This window comes from Manis javanica, chromosome 12 (assembly GCF_040802235.1).
Source record: "Manis javanica isolate MJ-LG chromosome 12, MJ_LKY, whole genome shotgun sequence".
Lineage (NCBI taxonomy): Eukaryota > Metazoa > Chordata > Mammalia > Pholidota > Manidae > Manis > Manis javanica.
Genome location: NC_133167.1, coordinates 64,329,967 through 64,349,838, shown reverse-complemented (window position 1 = coordinate 64,349,838; position 19,872 = coordinate 64,329,967). Strand labels below are relative to the sequence as shown.

General features: G+C 37.2%; 1 protein-coding gene across 1 annotated transcript in view; it reads left to right on the top strand.

The window, feature by feature from the left end:
- UBR3 (ubiquitin protein ligase E3 component n-recognin 3) overlaps positions 1–19,609 on the top strand; it is a 336,759-nt gene extending 317,150 nt beyond the window's left edge. The window contains exons 37-39 of the mRNA XM_073218714.1: positions 16,180–16,389; positions 16,931–17,070; positions 17,350–19,609. Of these exons, the coding sequence (XP_073074815.1) occupies positions 16,180–16,389; positions 16,931–17,070; positions 17,350–17,467 (468 nt within the window). The 3' untranslated portion in view covers positions 17,468–19,609. The remainder of the gene's footprint in view (positions 1–16,179; positions 16,390–16,930; positions 17,071–17,349) is intronic.
- The last annotated feature ends 263 nt before the right edge of the window (positions 19,610–19,872 follow it).

Here is a 19,872-nt window from a genome sequence, read left to right as displayed (position 1 = left end):
ACCACTTCATGGCCACTGTCTTGCTCAAATAATAAAAGAATGTTTCTTTTTTTATTTTTTCACGTGATACTGTTATTTTAAGATTAAGTGGGTTGAACTCACTAATGTACGTTATGGCATCATATAAAATAGACATCCATTCTCTCTCCTAGCTTGAGATTAAATAATACATGATAGAAAATTTATAGTGAATGCACATGAGTTCTCTACAACTATTTATTATTTTTTTAAAATAATTATTTATTTTTTAATTTTGGTTTCATTAATCTACAATGACATGAAGGACATTGTTTACTAGGCTCCTCCCTTCACCAAGTCCCCCCCACATACCCCTTCACAGTCCCTGTCCATCTGCGTAGTGAGATGCTGTAAAATCACTACTTGTCTTCTCTGTGTTGCACAGCCCTCTGTGTGCCCTCCCCCCACACTATACATGCTAATCGTAATGCCCTCTTTCTTTTTCCCCGCCCTTATCCCTCCCTTCCCACCCATCCTCCCCAGTCCCTTTCCCTTTGGTAACTGTTAGTCGATTCTTGGGTTCTGTGATTCTGCTGCTGTTTTGTTCCTTCAGTTTTCTTTTGTTCTTATACTCCACATATGAGTGAAATCATTTGGTACTTGTCTTTCTCCACCTGGCTTATTTCACTGAGCATAGTACCCTCTAGCTCCATCCATGTTGTTGCAAATGGTAGGATCTGTTTATTTCTTATGGCTGAGTAATATTCCATTGTGTATATGTACCACATCTTCTTGATCCATTCATCTACTAATGGACATTTAGGTTGTGTCCATATCTCAGCTATTGTAAATAGTGCAGCGATAAACACAGGGGTGCATCTGTCTTTTTCAAACTGGAGTGCTGCATTCATAGGGCAAATTCCTAGAAGTGGAATTCCTGGGTCAAATGGTATTTCTATTTTGAGCATTTTGAGGAACGTCCATACTGCTTTCCACAATGCTTGAACTAATTTACATTCCCACCAGCAGTGTAGGAGGGTTCCCCTTTCTCCACAACCTTGCCAACATTTGTTGTTGTTTGTCTTTTGAATGATGGTGATTCCTACTGGTGTGAGGTGATATCTCATTGTGGTTTTAATTTGCGTTTCTCTGATGACAAGCGATGTGGAGTATCTTTTCATGTGTCTGTTAGCCATCTGTATTTCTTCTTTAGAGAACTGTCTATTCAGCTCCTCTGCCCATTTCTTAATTGGATTATTTGCTTTTTGTTTGTTGAGGTGCATGAGCTCTTAATATATTTTGGACATCAACCCTTTATCAGATCTGTCATTTATGAATATATTCTCCCATACTGTAGGATACGTTTTTGTTCTATTGATGGTGTCCTTTGCTATACAAAAGCTTTTCAGCTTGATGTAGTCCCACTTGTTCATTTTTGCTTGTTTCCCTTGCCCGGGGAGATGTGTTCAAGAAGGGGTCACTCATGTTTATGTCTAAGAGATTTTTGACTATGTTTTTTTCTAAGAGTTTTATGGTTTCATGACTTACGTTCAAGTCTTTGATCCATTTCGAATTTACTTTTGCTTATGGGGTTAGACAGTGATCCAGTTTCATTCTCTTATATGTAGCTGTCCAGTTTTGCCAGCACCATCTGTTGAAGAGACTGTCATTTCCCCATTGTGTGTCCATGGCTCCTTTATCGAATATTAATTGACCATATATGTTTGGGTTAATGTTTGGAGTCTCTATTCTGTTCCATTGGTCTGTGGCTCTGTTCTTGCGCCACTACCAAATTGTCTTGATTACTGTGGCTTTGTAGTAGAGCTTGAAGTTGGGGAATGAGATCCCCCCACTTTATTTTTCCTTCTCAGGATTGCTTTAGCTATTCGGGGTCTTCGGTGTTTCCATATGAATTTTTGAACTCTTTGTTCCAGTTCATTGAAGAATGCTGTTGGTAATTTGATAGGGATTGCATCGAATCTGTATATTGTTTTGGGCAAGATGGCCATTTTGACAATATTAGTTCTTCTTAGCCAGGAGCATGGGATGAGTTTCCATTGTTAGTGACCTCTTTCATTTCTCTTAAGAGTGTCTTATAGTTTTCATAGTATAGGCCTTTTACTTCCTTGGTTAGGTTTATTCCTAGGTATTTTATTCTTTTTGATGCTATTGTGAATGGAATTGTTTTCCTGATTTCTCTTTCTATTAGTTCATTGTTAGTGTATAGGAAAGCCACAGATTTCTCTGTGTTAATTTTGTATCCTGCAACTTTGCTGAATTCCGATATCAGTTCTAGTAGTTTTGGAGTGGAGTCTTTACGGTATTTTATGTACAATATCATGTCATCTGCAAAAAGTGACAGTTTAACTTCTTCTTTACCAATCTGGATTCCTTGTATTTCTTTGTTTTGTCTAATTGCCATGGCCAGGACCTCCAGTATTATGTTGAATAACAGTGGGGATAGTGGGCATCCCTGTCTTGTTCCCGATCTCAGAGGAAAAGCTTTCAGCTTCTCTCTGTTCAGTATGATGTTGGCTGTGGGTTTATCATATATGGCCTTTATTATGTTGAGGTACTTGCCCTCTATACCCATTTTGTTGAGAGTTTTTATCATGAATGGATGTTAAATTTTGTCAAATGCTTTTTCAGCATCTATGGAGATGATCATGTGGGTTTTGTCCTTTTTGTTGATGTGGTGGATGATGTTGATGGATTTTCAAATGTTGTACCATTCTTGCATCCCTGCGATGAATCCCACTTGGTCATGGTGTATGACTCTTTTGATGTATTTTTGAATTTGGTTTGCTAATATTTTTTTGAGTATTTTTGCATCTTCATTCATCAGGGATATTGGTCTGTAGTTTTCTTTTTTGGTGGGATCTTTGCCTGGTTTTGGTATTAGGGTGATGTTGGCTTCATAGAATGAGTTTGGGAGTATTCCCTCCTCTTCTATTCTTTGGAAAACTTTAAGGGGAATGGTTATTATGTCTTCTCCGTATGTCTGATAAAATTCCGAGGTGAATCCATCTGCCTCGGTGGTTTTGTTCTTGGGTAGTTTTTTGATTACCACTTCAATTTTGTTGCTGGTAATTGGTCTGTTTAGATTTTCTGTTTCTTTCTGGGTCAGTCTTGGAAGGTTGTATTTTTCTAGGATGTTGTCCATTTCTCCTAGGTTTTCCAGCTTGTTAGCATGTAGGTTACCATAATAGTCTCTAATAATTCTTTGTATTTCTGTGGGGTCTGTCATGATTTTTCCTTTCTCGTTTCTGATTCTGTTGATGTGTGTTGACTCTCTTTTTCTCTTAATAAGTTTGGCTAGAGGCTTATCTATTTTGTTTATTCTCTCGAAGAACCAGCTCATGGTTTCATTGATTTTTTTCTATTGTTTTATTCTTCTCAATTTTATTTATTTCTTCTCTGATCTTTATTATGTCCCTCCTTCTGCTGACCTTAGGCCTCATTTGTTCTTCTTTTTCCAGTTTTGATAATTGTGATGTTAGACTCTTCATTTGGGATTGTTCTTCCTTCTTTAAATATGCCTGGATTGCTATACACTTTCCTCTTAAGACTGCTTTCGCTGCGTCCCACAGTAGTTGCGGCTAAGTGTTGTTGTTGTCATTTGTTTCCATATATTGCTGGATCTCCATTTTAATTTGGTCATTGATCCATTGATTATTTAGGAGCATGTTGGTAAGCCTCCATGTGTTTGTGAGCCTTTTTGCTTTCTTTGTACAATTTATTTCTAGTTTTATACCTTTGTGGTCTGAAAAGTTGGTTGGTAGGATTTCAATCTTTTGGAATTTAGTGAGGCTCTTTTTGTGGCCTAATATCTCGTCTGTTCTGGAGAATGTTCCATGTGCACTTGAGAAGAATGTGTATCCTGTTGCTTTTGGATGTAGGGTTCTATAGATGTTTATTAGGTCCGTCTGTTCTACTGTGTTGTCCAGTGCCTCTGTGTCCTTACTTATTTTCTGTCTTGTGGATCTGTCCTTTGGAGTGAATGATGTGTTGAAGTCTCCCAAAATGAATGCATTGCCTTCTATTTCCCTCTTTAATTCTGTTAGTATTTGTTTCACATTGTTGGTGTTCCTGTATTGGGTGCATATATATTCATAATGGTTATATCCTCTTGTTGGACTGAGCCCTTTATCATTATGTAATGTCTTTCTTTATCTCTTGTTACTTTCTTTGTTTGAAAGTCTATTTTGTCTGGTACTAGTATTGCAACACCTGCTTTTTTCTCCCTGTTGTTTGCATGAAATATCTTTTTCCATCCCTTGACTTTTAGTCTGTACATGTCTTTGGGTTTCAGGTGAGTCTCTTGTAAGCAGCATATAGATGGGTCTTGCTTTTTTATCCATTCTATTACTCTGTGTCTTTTGATTGGTGCATTCAGTCCATTTACATTTAGGGTGATTATTGAAATATGTGTACTTATTGCCATTGCAGGGTTTACGTTTGTGGTTACCAAAGGTTCAAGGTTAGCTTCTTTACTATCTTACTGTCTAACTTAACTCACTTATTGAGCTATTATAAATACTGTCTGATAATTCTTTATTTCTCTCCCTTCTGATTCCTCCTCCTCCATTCTTCATATGTTGGGTGTTTTGTTCTGTGCTCTTTTTAGGAGTGTTCCCAACTAGAGCAGTCCCTCTAAGATAACCTATAGAGGTGGTTTGTGGGAGGCAAATTCCCTCAACTTTTGCTTGTCTGGGAATTGTTTAATCCCTCCTTCATATTTAAATGATAATTGTGCTGGATACAGTATTCTTGGTTCAAGGCTCTTCTGTTTCATTGCATTAAATATATCCTGCCATTCTCTTCTGGCCTGTAAGGTTTCTGTTGAGAAGTCTGATGATAGCCTGATGGGTTTTCCTTTGTCGGTGACCTTTTTTTTCTCTCTGACTGCCTTTTATACTCTGTTCTTGTCTTTGATCTTTGCCATTTTAATTATTATGTGTCTTGGTGTTGTCCTCCTTGTGTCCCTTGTCATGGGAGTTCTGTGTGCTTCTGTGGTCTGAGAGGCCATTTCCTCCCCTAGTTTGGGGATGTTTTCAGCAATTATTTCTTCAAAGGCACTTTCTATCCCTTTTTCTCTCTCTTCTTCTTCTCTTACTCGTATGATGCGAATATTGTTCTGTTTTGATTGGTCACACAGTTCTCTTAATGTTCTTTTATTCCTGAAGATCCTTTTATCTCTCTCTGTGTCAGTTTCTCTGCGTTCCTGTTCTCTGCTTTCTAGTCCATTAATGGTCTCTTGCATCTCGTCCATTCTGCTTTGTAGTCCTTCCAGAGACTGTTTTATTTCTGTATTTTCCCTCCTTAGTTCTTGCATATTTCTCTGCAAGTCCATCAGCATAGTTGTGACTTTTGTTTTGAAATCTTTTTCAGGGAGATTGGTTAAATCTGTCTCCCCAGATTTCTTCTCAGGAGAGGATGTCAAAGATGTCTGGGTTAGCCTGGTCTGGATCAAATTTTTTTGCCTTTTCATGTTGATAGATGCAGTGGTATGCTATTGACTCATCTGTCAGCTGCCAGAACCAAGACCCTTTCCACTTGCTCCTGGCCTTTCTTTACTGGGACAACAGTGACCCCTAGCAGCTTGTATTGGGCAGTTGCACGTAGACTGGGTCTCTGTTTCTTGCCCGGCTGCTATGGAGGAAGCTCCCTTGCTGTGGGTGTGGCCAGCCTCAGGCTTCTGCTCTGCTATGGTGGGCCTGTGCCGGAGGGGGAAGGGATGGGGGGCTGTTTATCGCTGTGAGAGGTCTCAAAGCTGCTGCCCAAGGGGTTAGGACACCTGAAGTTCCCCGGGATTCCCAGTTGCTTGGCTCAGTGTCCTGGGACGCTTCCGTCCAGCTGTGGGGTCCCTGTCCCTTTACGACTTTCAAAAAGCACTTGCTTTTCTTTGTCCCTGGGGCGCTAGCTGTGGGGACCCACTCACAGCTCTTACTGTCCTGTTTCCCTAGTTTCCAGCACCCCACGCACGCACTGTGTCTGCGCTCTGGTGTGGATGGCTAGGGCTCGGTGTTTAGCATTCCTGGGCTCCCTCTCCTTCCCTGGCCCGACTCCTCTCCTCCCGCTGGGAGCTGGGGTGAGGGGCGCTCGGGTCCTGCAGGGCCGCAGCTTGTGTCTTACCCCCTTCACGAGGTGCTGGGTTCTCACAGGTGTGGATGTAGTCTGGCTATTGTCCTGTGTCTTCTGGTCTCTCCTTTAGGAAGAGTTGTATTTGTTGTATTTTCAAAAATATATGTGGTTTTGGGAGGATATTCCCACTGTCCTACTCACACCACCATCTTGGCTCCCAAAAGAATCTTTCTTAAGTATGCTATATATTTTTCAAACCACTGTGCTATTGCTTATCACTGTTACTGTCATTTCTAAAGCAAACTTTCTACCCTTCTATTGAATTAATCACCCATCAAGGTTTTGCTAAGGTAAATGTTAGCTCTTCTATGAAGCTCTGTCTGATAGTCCATCTTCCTCTACAGTCTTAATCCTCTCCCTCTGTTGTGCTGTATGACAGTATTTTGGCCCATCTGTGACAGTTGCCATATTTATCATTTTTTGCTTGCTTAATGTGTCTGAATGGGGGCTCCACAAAGGAAAAGTTGTTTTTTATTTATCCTTCAGTCCCTTGTTCCTAGAAAGTATCTTGAATAGCCAAGTCACCTAATAAATCTTTGTGGAACAATTAAGTGGTAAGATGATGTCACTGGCAGAAATAGAACTAATTAAGGGGAGCCAAGTTTCAGGGAAAATGAGAAGTTTAATTTTAATACCAAAGGACAATAAAAATTCATATTTCAGATGGGGATATCAGTCTAGACTTAATTTTTAAAACATTGAGGTGAATAATATTGACATGGTAAATATTAAGTAATAAATGACCCTGCTCTTTGCTCATTTCATTTTTTGTTGAAGTCTTAAGAGATAGTATCTCATTTTATACATTTTTTTTTAAGGAAAGGGAAGTTCAAGAAGTTAACTGAACCTGGCATATTATGTAAAAAATCTTTTCCCTGTCTAGTAATTTCTTTATTCACAGATTATAACTAGAACCTGAAGTTATATTTTGATGTCTGAAAACCTATGAGGAATGACTTGAGTAAGAGATGGGCGTATATGTAGAATCAGAGCAGGAGAAAAGTTGATGAGAATACTTAATTTTTTTTGTCTTCATTTGAGTCATGGGTTAAGCACTAGATAAAAATTAACTCACTTGATAATATAGAAGAAATCCTACATTTTAGGTGAATGATTATGGTTGTGAATACTGATGGAAAATAAGAATATATCATTTAGAGATATTTCATCTTTTTATAAAACTGAGTGGTTATTATTGGTTTTAGAGTCAGAACCGTAGTCATTTATTTCTACTTATCCAGGATTTCTACCACTTACTTTGACACACCCCCATCCAACCTGCATCCCTTCTCTTGACCCTATTGCACTCTCTTCTTTTTCTAACTCTGACTCTAACCTTAGGTCAACCAGGGTTTCTTCACCAAGAGTTTTAAAATTGAACAGAGACATAGCAAAATAAACAGTGAATGGAGCCGAATAGTCCAACAGCAGTACCCTTGAAAGATAGTCTGAATTATTGTTTCTAATTTTTTGTATCAGCTAAGATTTTTGGTTGCAAACAGACGTTTGTTTGAAACCTCTGGTCTGTTTATTCTGAAGTGGCACCACAGGATGGCTCTCCCTCAGCTAGTTTCCTTCCCTCTGCATGTTAGCTCAAGATTCAGATTCCTGGAGAGAAAGTCTGATAGGCCTCATTTGTATCATATGTACACCCATATGTTGGGCCAACCTCATCAGATCTTTGGAGCAGGAAAAGAGGTTATTTTCTCAAAGAACTTGTAATGCTGTTAAGACAAGTAAATAAGGTTGTAAACAAATTAAAATAAACACTGGTGGCCCACTACCTTCACATATTACCTCCCCAGCACATTCACAATCTTATTCTCATTCATGGAGTTTCACTTTTATTACCATTTTTAAAATGATTTAACCATTCCATTTATAACCACAGATGCATCCACTGCTTTCCCAAAAATGCAGGCTGAAGTCATAACCAATAGCTGTGTCATCGGGCCTCCCTGAGTTCAGAAGCTCTAGGTGATTTCCATTCCTTCTGGTACTTACTGTACTCACACCCTGATGTTGAGGAAAACTTTAATTAGCACCCACTCACCTGAACTCAATACTAAGAGAAAGGAAAAGAGAATAAAAATGTTTAAAAAACTATGCCACAGCAGGCAAGAAAAACTACTAGTCATAAAGCTGTAGCTACTATACAGTCAAATACATGACTTCTTTCACCTTCTTTGATTAACACCTCAACTGGTTGTATTTGTTTGACCAAGGATATAATCCAAATGTTGTTCTAAGAGGTCTGAGCTTCTGGTGATTGGTCCTGTCTTACTTATATAAGGCTGTAATATTTTTTTTTGTTTTCACTTACTTTTTTAAATTTTGGTATCATTCATCTACAATTACGTAAGGAACATTATGTTTACTAGACTCCCCCCTTCACCAAGTGCCCCCCCCACAAACCCCATTACAGTCACTGTCCATCAGCACAGTAAGATGCTATAGAATCGCTACTTGTCTTCTCTGTGTTGCACAGCCCTCCCCATGCCTCCCCCCACATTATACATGCTAATTTTAATGCCCCCTTTCTTTTTCCCTCCCCTTATCCCTCCCTTCACACCCATCCTCCACAGTCCCTTTCCCTTTGGTAACTGTTAGTCCATTCTTGGGTTCTGTGAGTCTGCTGCTGTTTAGTTCCTTCAGTTTTTTCTTTGTTCTTATACTCCACATATGAGTGAAATCATTTGGTACTTGTCTTTCTCTGCCTGGATTATTCCACTGAGCATAATGTCCTCCAGCTCCATCTATGCTGTTGTAACTGGTAGGATTTGTTTTCTTCTTATGGCTGAAAAATATTCCATTGTGTATATGTACCACATCTTCTTTATCCATTCATCTACTGATGGACATTAGGTTGCTTCCATTTCTTGGTTATTGTGAATAGTGCTGCGATAAACATAGGGGTGCATCAGTCTTTTTCAAACTGGGCTGCTGGATTCTTAGGGTAAATTCCTAGGAATGGAATTCCTGGGTCAAATGGTATTTCTACTTTGAGCTTTTTGAGGGACCTCCATACTGCTTTCCACAATGGTTGAACTAATTTACATTCCCATCAGCAGTGTAGGAGGGTTCCCCTTTCTCCACAACCTCGCCAACATTTGTTGTTGTTTGTCTTTTGGATGGTGGCAATCCTTACTGGTGTGAGGTGATATCTCATTGTGGTTTTAATTTGCATTTCTCTGATGACTAGCGACATGGGGCATCTTTTCATGTGCCTGTTGGCCATCTAAATTTCTTCTTTGGAGAACTGTCAGTTCAGCTCCTCTGCCCATTTTTTAATTGGATTATTTGCTTTTTGTTTGTTGAGGTGTATGAGCTCTTTACATATTTTGGATGCAAACCCTTTGTCGGATCTGTCATTTCTGAATATATTCTCCCAAACTGTAGGATGCCTTTTTGTTCTATTGATAGTATCCTTTGCTGTACAGAAGTTTTTCAGCTTGATATAGTCCCACTTGTTCATTTTTGCTTTTGTTTCCCTTGCCTGGGGAGATATGTTCATGAAGAAGTTGCTCATGTTTATGTCCCAAGAGATTTTTGGCTATGTTTTTTTGTTAGAGTTTTATGGTTTCATGACTTACATTCAGGTCTATGATCCATTTTGAATTTACTTTTGTGTATGTGGTTAGACAATGATCCAGTCCAGTTTTGCCAACACCAGCTATTAAAGAGGCTGTCATTTCCCCATTGTATGTCCATGGCTCCTTTATCATATATTAATTGTCCATATATGTTTGGGTTAATGTCTGGAGTCTCTAATCTGTTCCACTGGTCTGTGGCTCTGTTCTTGTGCCAGTATCCAATTGTCTTGATTACTGTGGCTTTGTAGTAGAGCTTGAAGTTGGGGAGTGAGATCCCCCCTACTTTTTTCTTCCTTCACAGGATTGCTTTGGATATTCGGAGTCTTTTGTGGTTCCATATGAATTTTTTAAGTATTTGTTTCAGTTCATTGAAGAATGCTGTTGGTAGTTTGATAAGCATTGCATTGAATCTGTAGATTGCTTTGGGCCCGATGGCCATTTTGACAATATTAATTCTTCCTAGCCAAGAGCATGGACTGAGTTTCCATTTGTTAGTGTCCTCTTTAATTTCTCCTAAAAGTGTCTTATAGTTTTCAGGGTATAGGTCTTTCACTTCTTTGGTTAAGTTTATTCCTAGGTATTTTATTCTTTTTGATACAATTTTGAATGGAATTGTTTTCCTGGTTTTTCTCTTTCTCTTAGTTCATCATTAGTGTATAGGAAATCAACAGATTTCTGTGTATTGATTTTGTATCTTGCAACTTTGCTGAATTCAGATATTCTAATAGTTTTGGAATGGAGGGTTTTTGATGTACAATATCATGTCATTTGCAAATAGTGACAGTTTGACTTCTTCTTTACCAATCTGGATTCCTTGTATTTCTTTGTTTTGTCTGATTGCCATGTCTAGGACCTCCAGTACTATGTTGAATAACAGTGGGGAGAGTGGGCATCCCTGTCTTGTTCCCGATCTTAGAGGAAAAGCTTTCAGCTTCTTGCTTTTAAGTATGATGTTGGCTGTGGGTTTGTTGTATATGGCCTTTATTATGTTGATATACTTTCCCTGTATACACATCTTGTTGAGTTTTTATCGTGAATGGATGTTGAATTTCATTGAATGCTTTTTCACTGTCTCTGGAAATGATCATGTGGTTTCTGTCCATTTTATTGCTGTGGTAGATGATGTTGATGGATTTTCAAATGTAGTACCATCCTGCATCCCTGAGATGAATCCCACTTGATCATGGTGTATGATCCTCTTGATGTATTTTTGAATTCGATTTGCTACTATTTTGTTGATTATTTTTGCATCTATCTTCATCAGGAATATTGGCCTGTAATTTCCTTTTTTGGTAGGGTCTTTGCCTGGTTTTGGTATTATGGTGATGCTGGCTTCATAGAATGAGTTTGGGAGTATTCCCTCATCTTCTATTTTTTGGAAACTTTAAGAAGAATGGGTGTTATGTCTTCTCTATATGTCTGATAAAATTCGTGGTCTATCCGTCTGGCCCGGGATTTTTTTCTTGGGTAGTTTTTTGATTACCACTTCAATTTCTTTGCTCGTAGCTGGTCTGTTTAGATTTTCTGTTTCTTCTTTGGTCAGTCTTGGAAGGTTGTATTTTTCTAGGAAGTTGTCCATTTCTTCTAGGTGTTCTGGGTTGATAGCATATAGGTGTTCACTGTATTCTCTAATAATTCTTTGTATTTCTGTAGGGTCTGTCATGATTTTTCCTTTCTCGTTTCTGATTCTGTTGTTGTGTGTTAATGCTCTTTTTCTCTTTTTAAGTCTGGCTAGGGGATTATCTATTTTGTTTTTTTTCTCAAAGAACCAGCTCTTGGTTTCATTGATTTTTTTCTATTGTGTTATTATTCTCAATTTTATTTATTTATTCTCTGATTTTTATTATATCCCTCCTTCTGCTGACTTTAGGTCTCATTTGTTCTTTTTCCTATTTCAATAATTGTGACTTTAGACAATTCATTTGGGATTGTTCTTCTTTACATATGCCTGGATTGCTATATACTTTCCTCTTAGAGCTGTTTTCACTGCGTCCACAGAAGTTGGGGCTTTGTGCTGTTGTTGTCATTTGCCTCCATATATTGCTTGATCTCCATTTTAGTTTGGTCATTGATCCATTGATTATTTTGGAGAATGTTGTTAAGCCTCCATGTGTTTGCGAGCCTTTTTGCTTTCTTTGTTCAATTTATTTCTAGTTTTATGCCTTTGTGGTCTGAGAAGTTGGTTGGTGAATTTCAATCTTTTTGAATTTACTGAGGCTCTTTTTTTGGCCTAGTATGTGGTCTATTCTGGAAAATGTCCCATGTGCACTTGAGGAGAATGTGTATCCTGTTGCTTTTGGATGTAGAGTTCTGTAGATGTCTATTAGGTCTATCTATTCTAGTGTGTTGTTCAGTGCCTCTGTGTCCTTACTTATTTTCTGTCTTGTGGATCTGTCCTTTGGAGTGAGTGGTATGTTGAAGTCTCCTAAAATGAATGTACTGCATTCTATTTCCTCCTTTAATTTTGTTAGTATTTGTTTTACATATGCTGGTGCTCCTGTGTTGGGTACATATATATTTAGATGGTTATATCCTCTTGTTGGACTGACGCCTTTATCTTTATGTAATGTCCTTCTTTCTCTCTTGTTACTTTCTTTGTTTTGAAGTCTATTTTGTCTGGTACTAGTACTGCAACACCTGCTTTTTTCTCCCTGTTGTCTGCATGAAATATATTTTTCCATCCCTTGACTTTTAGTCTGTGTTTGTCTTTGGGTTTGACGTGCGTCTCTTGTAAGCAGCATATAGATGGGTCTTGCTTTTTTATCCATTCTATTACTCTGTGTCTTCTGATTGGTGCATTCAGTCCATTTACATTTGGGGTGATTATTGAAAGATATGTACTTTTTGCCATTCCCGGCTTTAGATTTGTGGTTACCAAAGGTTCAAGGTTAGCTTCTTTACTATCTAACTGTCTAACTTAACTCACATATTGAGTTAATATAAACTGTCTGACGAGTCTTTATTTCTCTCTCTTCTTGTTCCTCCTCCTCCATTCTTTATATGTTATGTGTTTTATGCTGTGCTCTTTTGTGTTTCCTTTGACTGCTTTTTTAGTAGTTGATTTTATTTTTTGCCTTTAGTTAGTATTTAGTTGGTCTGCTTTCTTTGCTGTGATTTTATTTTCTCTGGTGACATCTATTTGTCCTTAGGAGTGCTTCCATCTAATGCCGTCCCTCTAAAATATCCTGTAGAGGTGGTTTATGGGAGGCAAATTCCCTTAACTTTTGCTTCTCTGGGAATTGTTTAATCCCTCATTCATATTTAAGTGATAATCGTGCTGGGTACAGTATCCTTGGTTCAAGGCCCTTCTGTTTCATTGCATTAAATTTATCATGCCATTCTCTTCTGGCCTGTAAGATTTCTGTTGAGAAGTGTGATTATAGCCTGGTGTGTTTTCCTTTGTAGGCGACCTTTTTTACTCTCTCTGGCTGCCTTTAATACTCTGTCCTTGTCCTTGATCTTTGTCATTTTATTTATTATGTGTCTTGGTGTTGTCCTCCTTGGGTCCCTTGTGTTGGGAGTTCTGTGTGCTTCCTTGGTCTGAGAGACTATTTCCTCCCCCAGTTTGGAGAAATTTTCAGCAATTATTCCTTCAAAGACACTTTCTATCCTTTTTTCTCTATAATGTGGATATTGTTCTGTTTGGACTGGTCACACAGTTCTCTTAATATTCTTTCATTCCTGGAGATCTTTTTATCTCTCTCTGCCTCAGCTTCTCTGTGTTCCTCCTGTTCTGTGATCTCTATTCCATTAATGGCCTCTTGTACCACATCCAGTGTGCTTTTAAGTCCTTCTAGAGATTGTTTTATTTTTGTATTCTCTCTCTCCACTATATCTGTTAGCTCTTGCTAATTTCTCTGCAGATCCATCAGCATGGTTATGACCTTTATTTTGAATTCTTTTTCAGGAATATTGGTTAAATCTGTCTCCCCAGACTCCTTTTCAGGGGTTGTCTGGGTTTTTTTTATCTGGATCAAATTCTTCTGCCTTTTCTTGGTGATAGAGTTAGTTGTGGTCAGTTGGCATGTGTGTCAGCTCAGAGAAAAGAGTCCCTTGTTGCTTGCTGGGCGCCTTCCTCTCCTGAGAGAATGACATCCCCTAGCGGCTTGTGCTGGGAAGCTGCTTGCCCATGGGACCTCTGAGTATGGCCTAGGCAGCTGCAGAGATGGCTCTGGGCGGTTGCTGTGGGCACGGCTGCTGTCCTACTATGGTGGGGCCCCACCGAAGGGGGAATGGATGGGAGGCTGTTTATCGCCATGAGTGGCCTTAGAGCTACACTTCGTCCCAGGGGGTTAGGGCACCCGGAGTTCCCCAGAATTCCCAGCTGCTGAGCTGAGTGTGCCAGGATGCTTCCGTCCAGCTGTGAGGCTCCTGTTCCTTTAAGAGTTTAAAAAAACCCTCAGCTTTCTTTTGTCTCAGGGGCACCAGCTCCGGGGACTCAATTGCAGATTTCACTGTTCCATTTTCCTAATATCCAGCAGCCCTCTGTGTCTGCACTCTCAGTGCGGATGGCTGGGGCTGGGTGTTTAGCAGTCCTGGGCTCCCTCTCCCTCCCTGCTCTGACTCCTCTCCTCCTGCTGGGAGCTGGGCTGAGGGGTGCTCAGGTCCTGCCGGGCCACGGCTTGTATCTTACCCCCTTTGTGAGGCGCTGGGTTCTTGCAGGTGTAGATGTAGCCTGGCTGTTGTCCTGTATCTTCTGGTCTCTCCTTTAGGAATAGTTGTATTTGTTGTATTTTCAAAATTATATATGATTTTGAGAGGAGATTTCCGCTGCCCTAGTCATGCCACCATCTTGGCTCCTCTCCACTATAATAGTTTTTTGTGTTAATTTTTACCTTTCAAGCTTGGGATGTACTGGGATGTGATGGGTGTTTAATTTCCAAACATACTGCTACCAATTGTATATTTCTATTTCTCTTGTTAGTCCAGGTCAGTCCCTCCCGACAATGCTACAAGCCATTCCCTTTCTTCTAGTCATGTGGGGAGCCTAGAATGGCCATATGACATTTAGTTTCTAATTCATTGGAACTGTTATTTTATTCCCTGATGTAGGATAGTACACAGCTTCCTTAGGATTGTACTAAAATCACAGAAGAATCCAGACTAGCAGGGAAACATTAAAGACTGAATTCTTAGGTGTAATCATAAAAGATTTCCACAACCGCTTAATCCCCCCTGGGTTGCAGACCTATGCATTCCAACTGTAGGACAATGATCACCTATATGTACTGGCTGCTTGTTTAGACCATATACTTTTCCTGTAGGTATTTTCTACCAGTGTTACCACCTAAAAATTCAGCAGCAAAATAATTCATCATTTAAAAGATAAGTAATTTTTTCAGATGATTATAAGTTCAGTTAACTCTATAGTCTGAATAAAATTCCTTAATTAGAGACCATGTGGTATGGGCTATTGAGTAATTTACAACCTAATCTAAGTAAGTGTCAAGTTAAGTGAGGGCAAATTGCTGTTCCTTCCACTGATGGAATGGTTCCAAATAATCAACCTGTTATAGAATATGTGATCTTTGAAGTCCGGGATTGGGCACTGAATACTGGCAAAGAGCACATTGTAAGCCCATGTATTGTCTTTATCCTTGGTTCCTTGGCCACTTTATCCATCAATTTATTGATAAAGACCAAGCTGGCTGTTTAGTTACTGCACTGGTTTAGATGGATAATGGCTGTAGGTAATGTGAGGTGATGAGCATATGAATTGCCTACTATCTATACTGGTTTTTAAGGTAATAGATTCATACTACATTTTATCTATTTTCAGTGTTAATGGAGTAGCATCTAGAAAAAAATAGTGTTATTACTACTATTTTTATACAACTACAAATAATGAATAAAGTACATTCTGTACTTTAACTAACTGGGTTAAAATTAAATTTAACTAATTTTTTTTCATACTTACGGCAGAAAAATTTATGAAAAGAGTTGTAGCTCCAGCACTTATGGATACAAATAAGTCTTAATAGCTTGAAGTATAAGATTTTACACCTTCTAGGAAGGAGGCTCTAGATTAAAAAGTATTGTAATAGAAATAATGTGTTATAACTACGATCTTCCCTAAAGAAAAAGCCAATGAATTGTTTATCTGAGAAAGGTCAAACATGGTTTTTGAAAGTGTAACTGTTTAAAATTTTATATTAAGCTTATCTAAAAACCAGTACATCTAGATTTGTTTCCTGTGCATGCTTAATTATATTTAATGTTTTTCTTTTACAATAATAAGTCTGAATGTTTTAGGATGCTAAATTTAAAAACTTACCTTATAATTGGAAACTACATTAAAATAGAAAACGGTAGTTCTTGAAGTACTATTTTAGTCATTTGTAAAATAGAAATGAGAAGAGTGTTAAGACAAGAAGCCCACAATCTTGGAGACAGATTTTCCTTTCTTTTAAAAAAAGGCCTTTTGAAATATATTTATGTAAGTGACTTAAATACATAGGACTAATGAATATTGATAATGTTTTAGGCCTTGCTTATCCAAGAGTCAAGATGGAAATTACCACACCTACTACAGCTGCCTGAGAATTACAATACCATTTTTCAGTACTACCACAGAAAAACCTGTAGTGTCTGCACCAAGGTTCCTAAAGATCCTGCTGTTTGCCTTGTTTGTGGTACTTTTGTGTGCCTGAAAGGACTTTGCTGCAAGCAACAGAGTTACTGTGAATGTGTGTTGGTAAGCAATAGTAAATAATATGACATTTATGAAAACTCAGATCGTATATCCATGGAAATGTGTATTATGTCAAACCAGTCCTTCAAATGTAACTACTCTTTGAATTAAATACACAATACATATAAGGGTTTTTTTCTTTTTAATCCAATAGAAAGGTAAAAAACAAAAAATCACCTGAGACTTTAGTTAAGTGAGTAAAACCTTTCTTAAGTACAATTCCAGTTCCTCTTCCTACCCCCACTGCCCTTTAATGGTACAAAGTTCTAAATGCTGTACTATGAAACGACAGTTTATATATACTGTTGTAGTTGCTAGACTCTGAATTAAGTTAAGGATGGCTCTTAATTGCTTTCCTAGGTATCCTTAAGCTCCTCCAAATGTATTACTATTAAAAATGAGATTGTTTCACTTAGATCAAATCTTAAAAAAATTAAAAAAAGATTTCTGTATTATTTAGAAGACATTTAATTAAGACAGTCTTGATTTTTTATATAAAGGCCATTTGATTATGAAGTTCATTAGTATATTTTAAATTTTTTAGCATTCTCAGAACTGTGGTGCTGGAACAGGGATCTTCCTCTTGATCAACGCGTCTGTGATCATCCTCATCCGAGGCCACCGCTTCTGCCTCTGGGGCTCTGTGTATCTGGATGCTCACGGGGAGGAGGACCGGGATCTGAGGTCAGATGTGCGTGCGTGTCGCCAGATGATTTTTTAGGTTTGGTCAGTAAGAACAATGTGCGATTCCTGGCTTTGTAATTATAATGATAATTATTTTATATTAAATTCTGACAGTTATTAATTTAGAGCTATTTCTAGGTTTTGAGATATTTTCCCCATCAACATGTTAAGGACATGTGAAATAAACCAAATTACTAGATGAGGTTTAAATAACTTGCATGTGAAATCTTCATTGTATTATATTACCTTTAATAATTCTTTTTTTCCTTTTTATTCTAGGCGAGGCAAACCTCTCTACATTTGTAAGGAACGATACAAAGTTCTTGAACAACAGTGGCTTTCTCATACTTTTGATCACATCAATAAAAGATGGGGTCCACATTACAATGGGCTGTGACTCATCACCCCAGCATTGCATTATATCATTTTCGTTAAGAATTTATCAACAATAAGCTTTCACTTAATTTGGGGATTGATGCTTTTGCTGAGGGGAAAAAAAGGAAACATACTTTATAAAGCCTTTCCAAAATTAGGTGCTTGGTAATTACATTAATGGTATAATAATTTTTTTAAGTATCTGGAGAACATGACAAATAAGTTAAATCATTCTTCAGCAGTCCTTTTTTTTTGAGTCTATAATTAATAAGAAGCACAACTTGTTGACAAAATCAGTTAAAAATGATTTCTTCCTGCAATGCATTATCTGCTGTTCATTGATATTTAGAGTGGGGGTGTGATTTATTTAAAGTTGTACTGCTTCTTTATATCTGTGTTTTAATTTGCATCTGCTAAACATAGTGCATCTTTCCCTCTATCATTCTTGTGTTGATTTGAGATTTTTGTTGTATGTAATTAGAAAAAAATGTAAAACATGATTTATGTGAAATATTGTATAGTAAAAGTTGGTCTAATAATAGAACTTTAACATTTTTTCTTATTGTGAGGAATCTGTTAAAAGTTTAAGGCTTTGCGAAAAACTTAATTCATTCTCAGGAATTTCATAAATATTCTCCCCAGGTAAATAATTGAAATACTTGTAAAATAAGTAGATAGCTGCTGTTAATATAATACAGTACATTTTGTGGGACATTATGTGTGATGGGGGGAATCCTTAATCAAAATTGGATATTTCAGTTGGATGAATTTCTCACGCTAGTAACAAATAGATTTTATTATAAAATCAAAAATTTTAAGAGCATACACATGGCAGATTTTGACTCTGTGTGTGCCCACCTTTTCTCTCCAACTTTTTGTTTAAATTATTGAATTGGATGTGCTCAGACTCACCCACAAATGAAGCATAGTTTGGGGGATTGATGCTTTTGCTGAGGGGAAAAAAAGAAAACTTTCCTATCAGCTCAGTTGTATTTGTGCAGTGTAATTACTATTTCTGATTAGTTTCCTAAAAGGAAAGAGAAGGCTCAGTGGTGTTGACCCCCATGAATGAGCTATGCATCTGCATTCTTAGAAGCTGCTGTGAAAAGCAATTTATGTTTGTAGGGTTTTTAAATCAATAAGAGTGGTAATGATTGAGTTAAAACCCACTCTATAAGTAGAGAAGGAAGATTATAGAAAAGCATGTTATATTACTAACAAGATTTTTCCTCCAAATGATTCAGTAATTTATGATTATTTAATATATAGTGCTATCAAGCAATTGCTGGTACTTTTGGACTTTCATGGCTTGTTATATAAAATTACATTTTTACATGTAAAAATGAACTAAAAAATCTAATGATAAAATATTAAAAAGTCAGGCATATGTTCTAAAATTGATTGAATGACATGATGTTGCAGAATATGAAAATGGATGTTAAATGATGCCTTGCATTAAAATAGAGAAGAACAGTACATATTCAAATGTGTTAAAAAAGTCAAAAGAATTACCTATAGCTCTACAATAAAATATGTGGAAATAGTGTGTTATTTTTATATACATTTTGAAAATATTAAGATAACTTTCTGAAAGACTAGAATGATTCTCTTTAACTAAATAGCTGTCCTTTCCAACACATTGCTACTTTTTTAAATACTGTATCATAAGTTCAGCCTGTCATATTTTTTGCATTGGCCATTATGAATACCAGACCATTTGTAAGTGTGGTTGAAGAGCAAAATCGAATTTACATCTCTAGTGAATACTGTTACAGGATTCATGAACTTGAAAAATTCTACAGTTTGAAATTCTGATGCTATGTATACATGGTATAATGTATTCAAACTTTGATTACTACATATTTAAAATGGAATGTCTTATGGTTGTGCATATGGATGTGAAGTGAAAATATTAGCCTTAACATTAAAATTTGGGTATTTGATAGTGTTTATTTTGATATTGGTGAATTAGTCACCAATAAATTTTGAAAAAGCACTTGGTTGAAAATTATACTTGAATTACATACATGCATGCTGCTAAACTAGAACTTTAATTTTTCTCCCCATAACTTTTATAAGTCCCATTTATAAACCCACTTTTAAAAATAACAGGTCCAAGTTAGAGTGATGTGTGCATATTATTAAAAAAAATGTACTGGTGTGATACATTGTATGAATGATCATTTAAATACAGTACATTACTGTAGAAGCTAAATCAGTCTTTATAATTAAGCAGAAATTACAAAACTAGGAATAATCAACATTGTAAGATATATTAATAAAAACCTGTCATTTGGTTTGTGAAAAGTCCTTAAAATGTTTAGTTCCTACATGTTCTTCTTTTTTTTCCCCAATGATATTGACAATAATGTATGTAAGAGAATATACCTGAAAAGACTAAAGCCTAACAACTAATAATGACTTCAG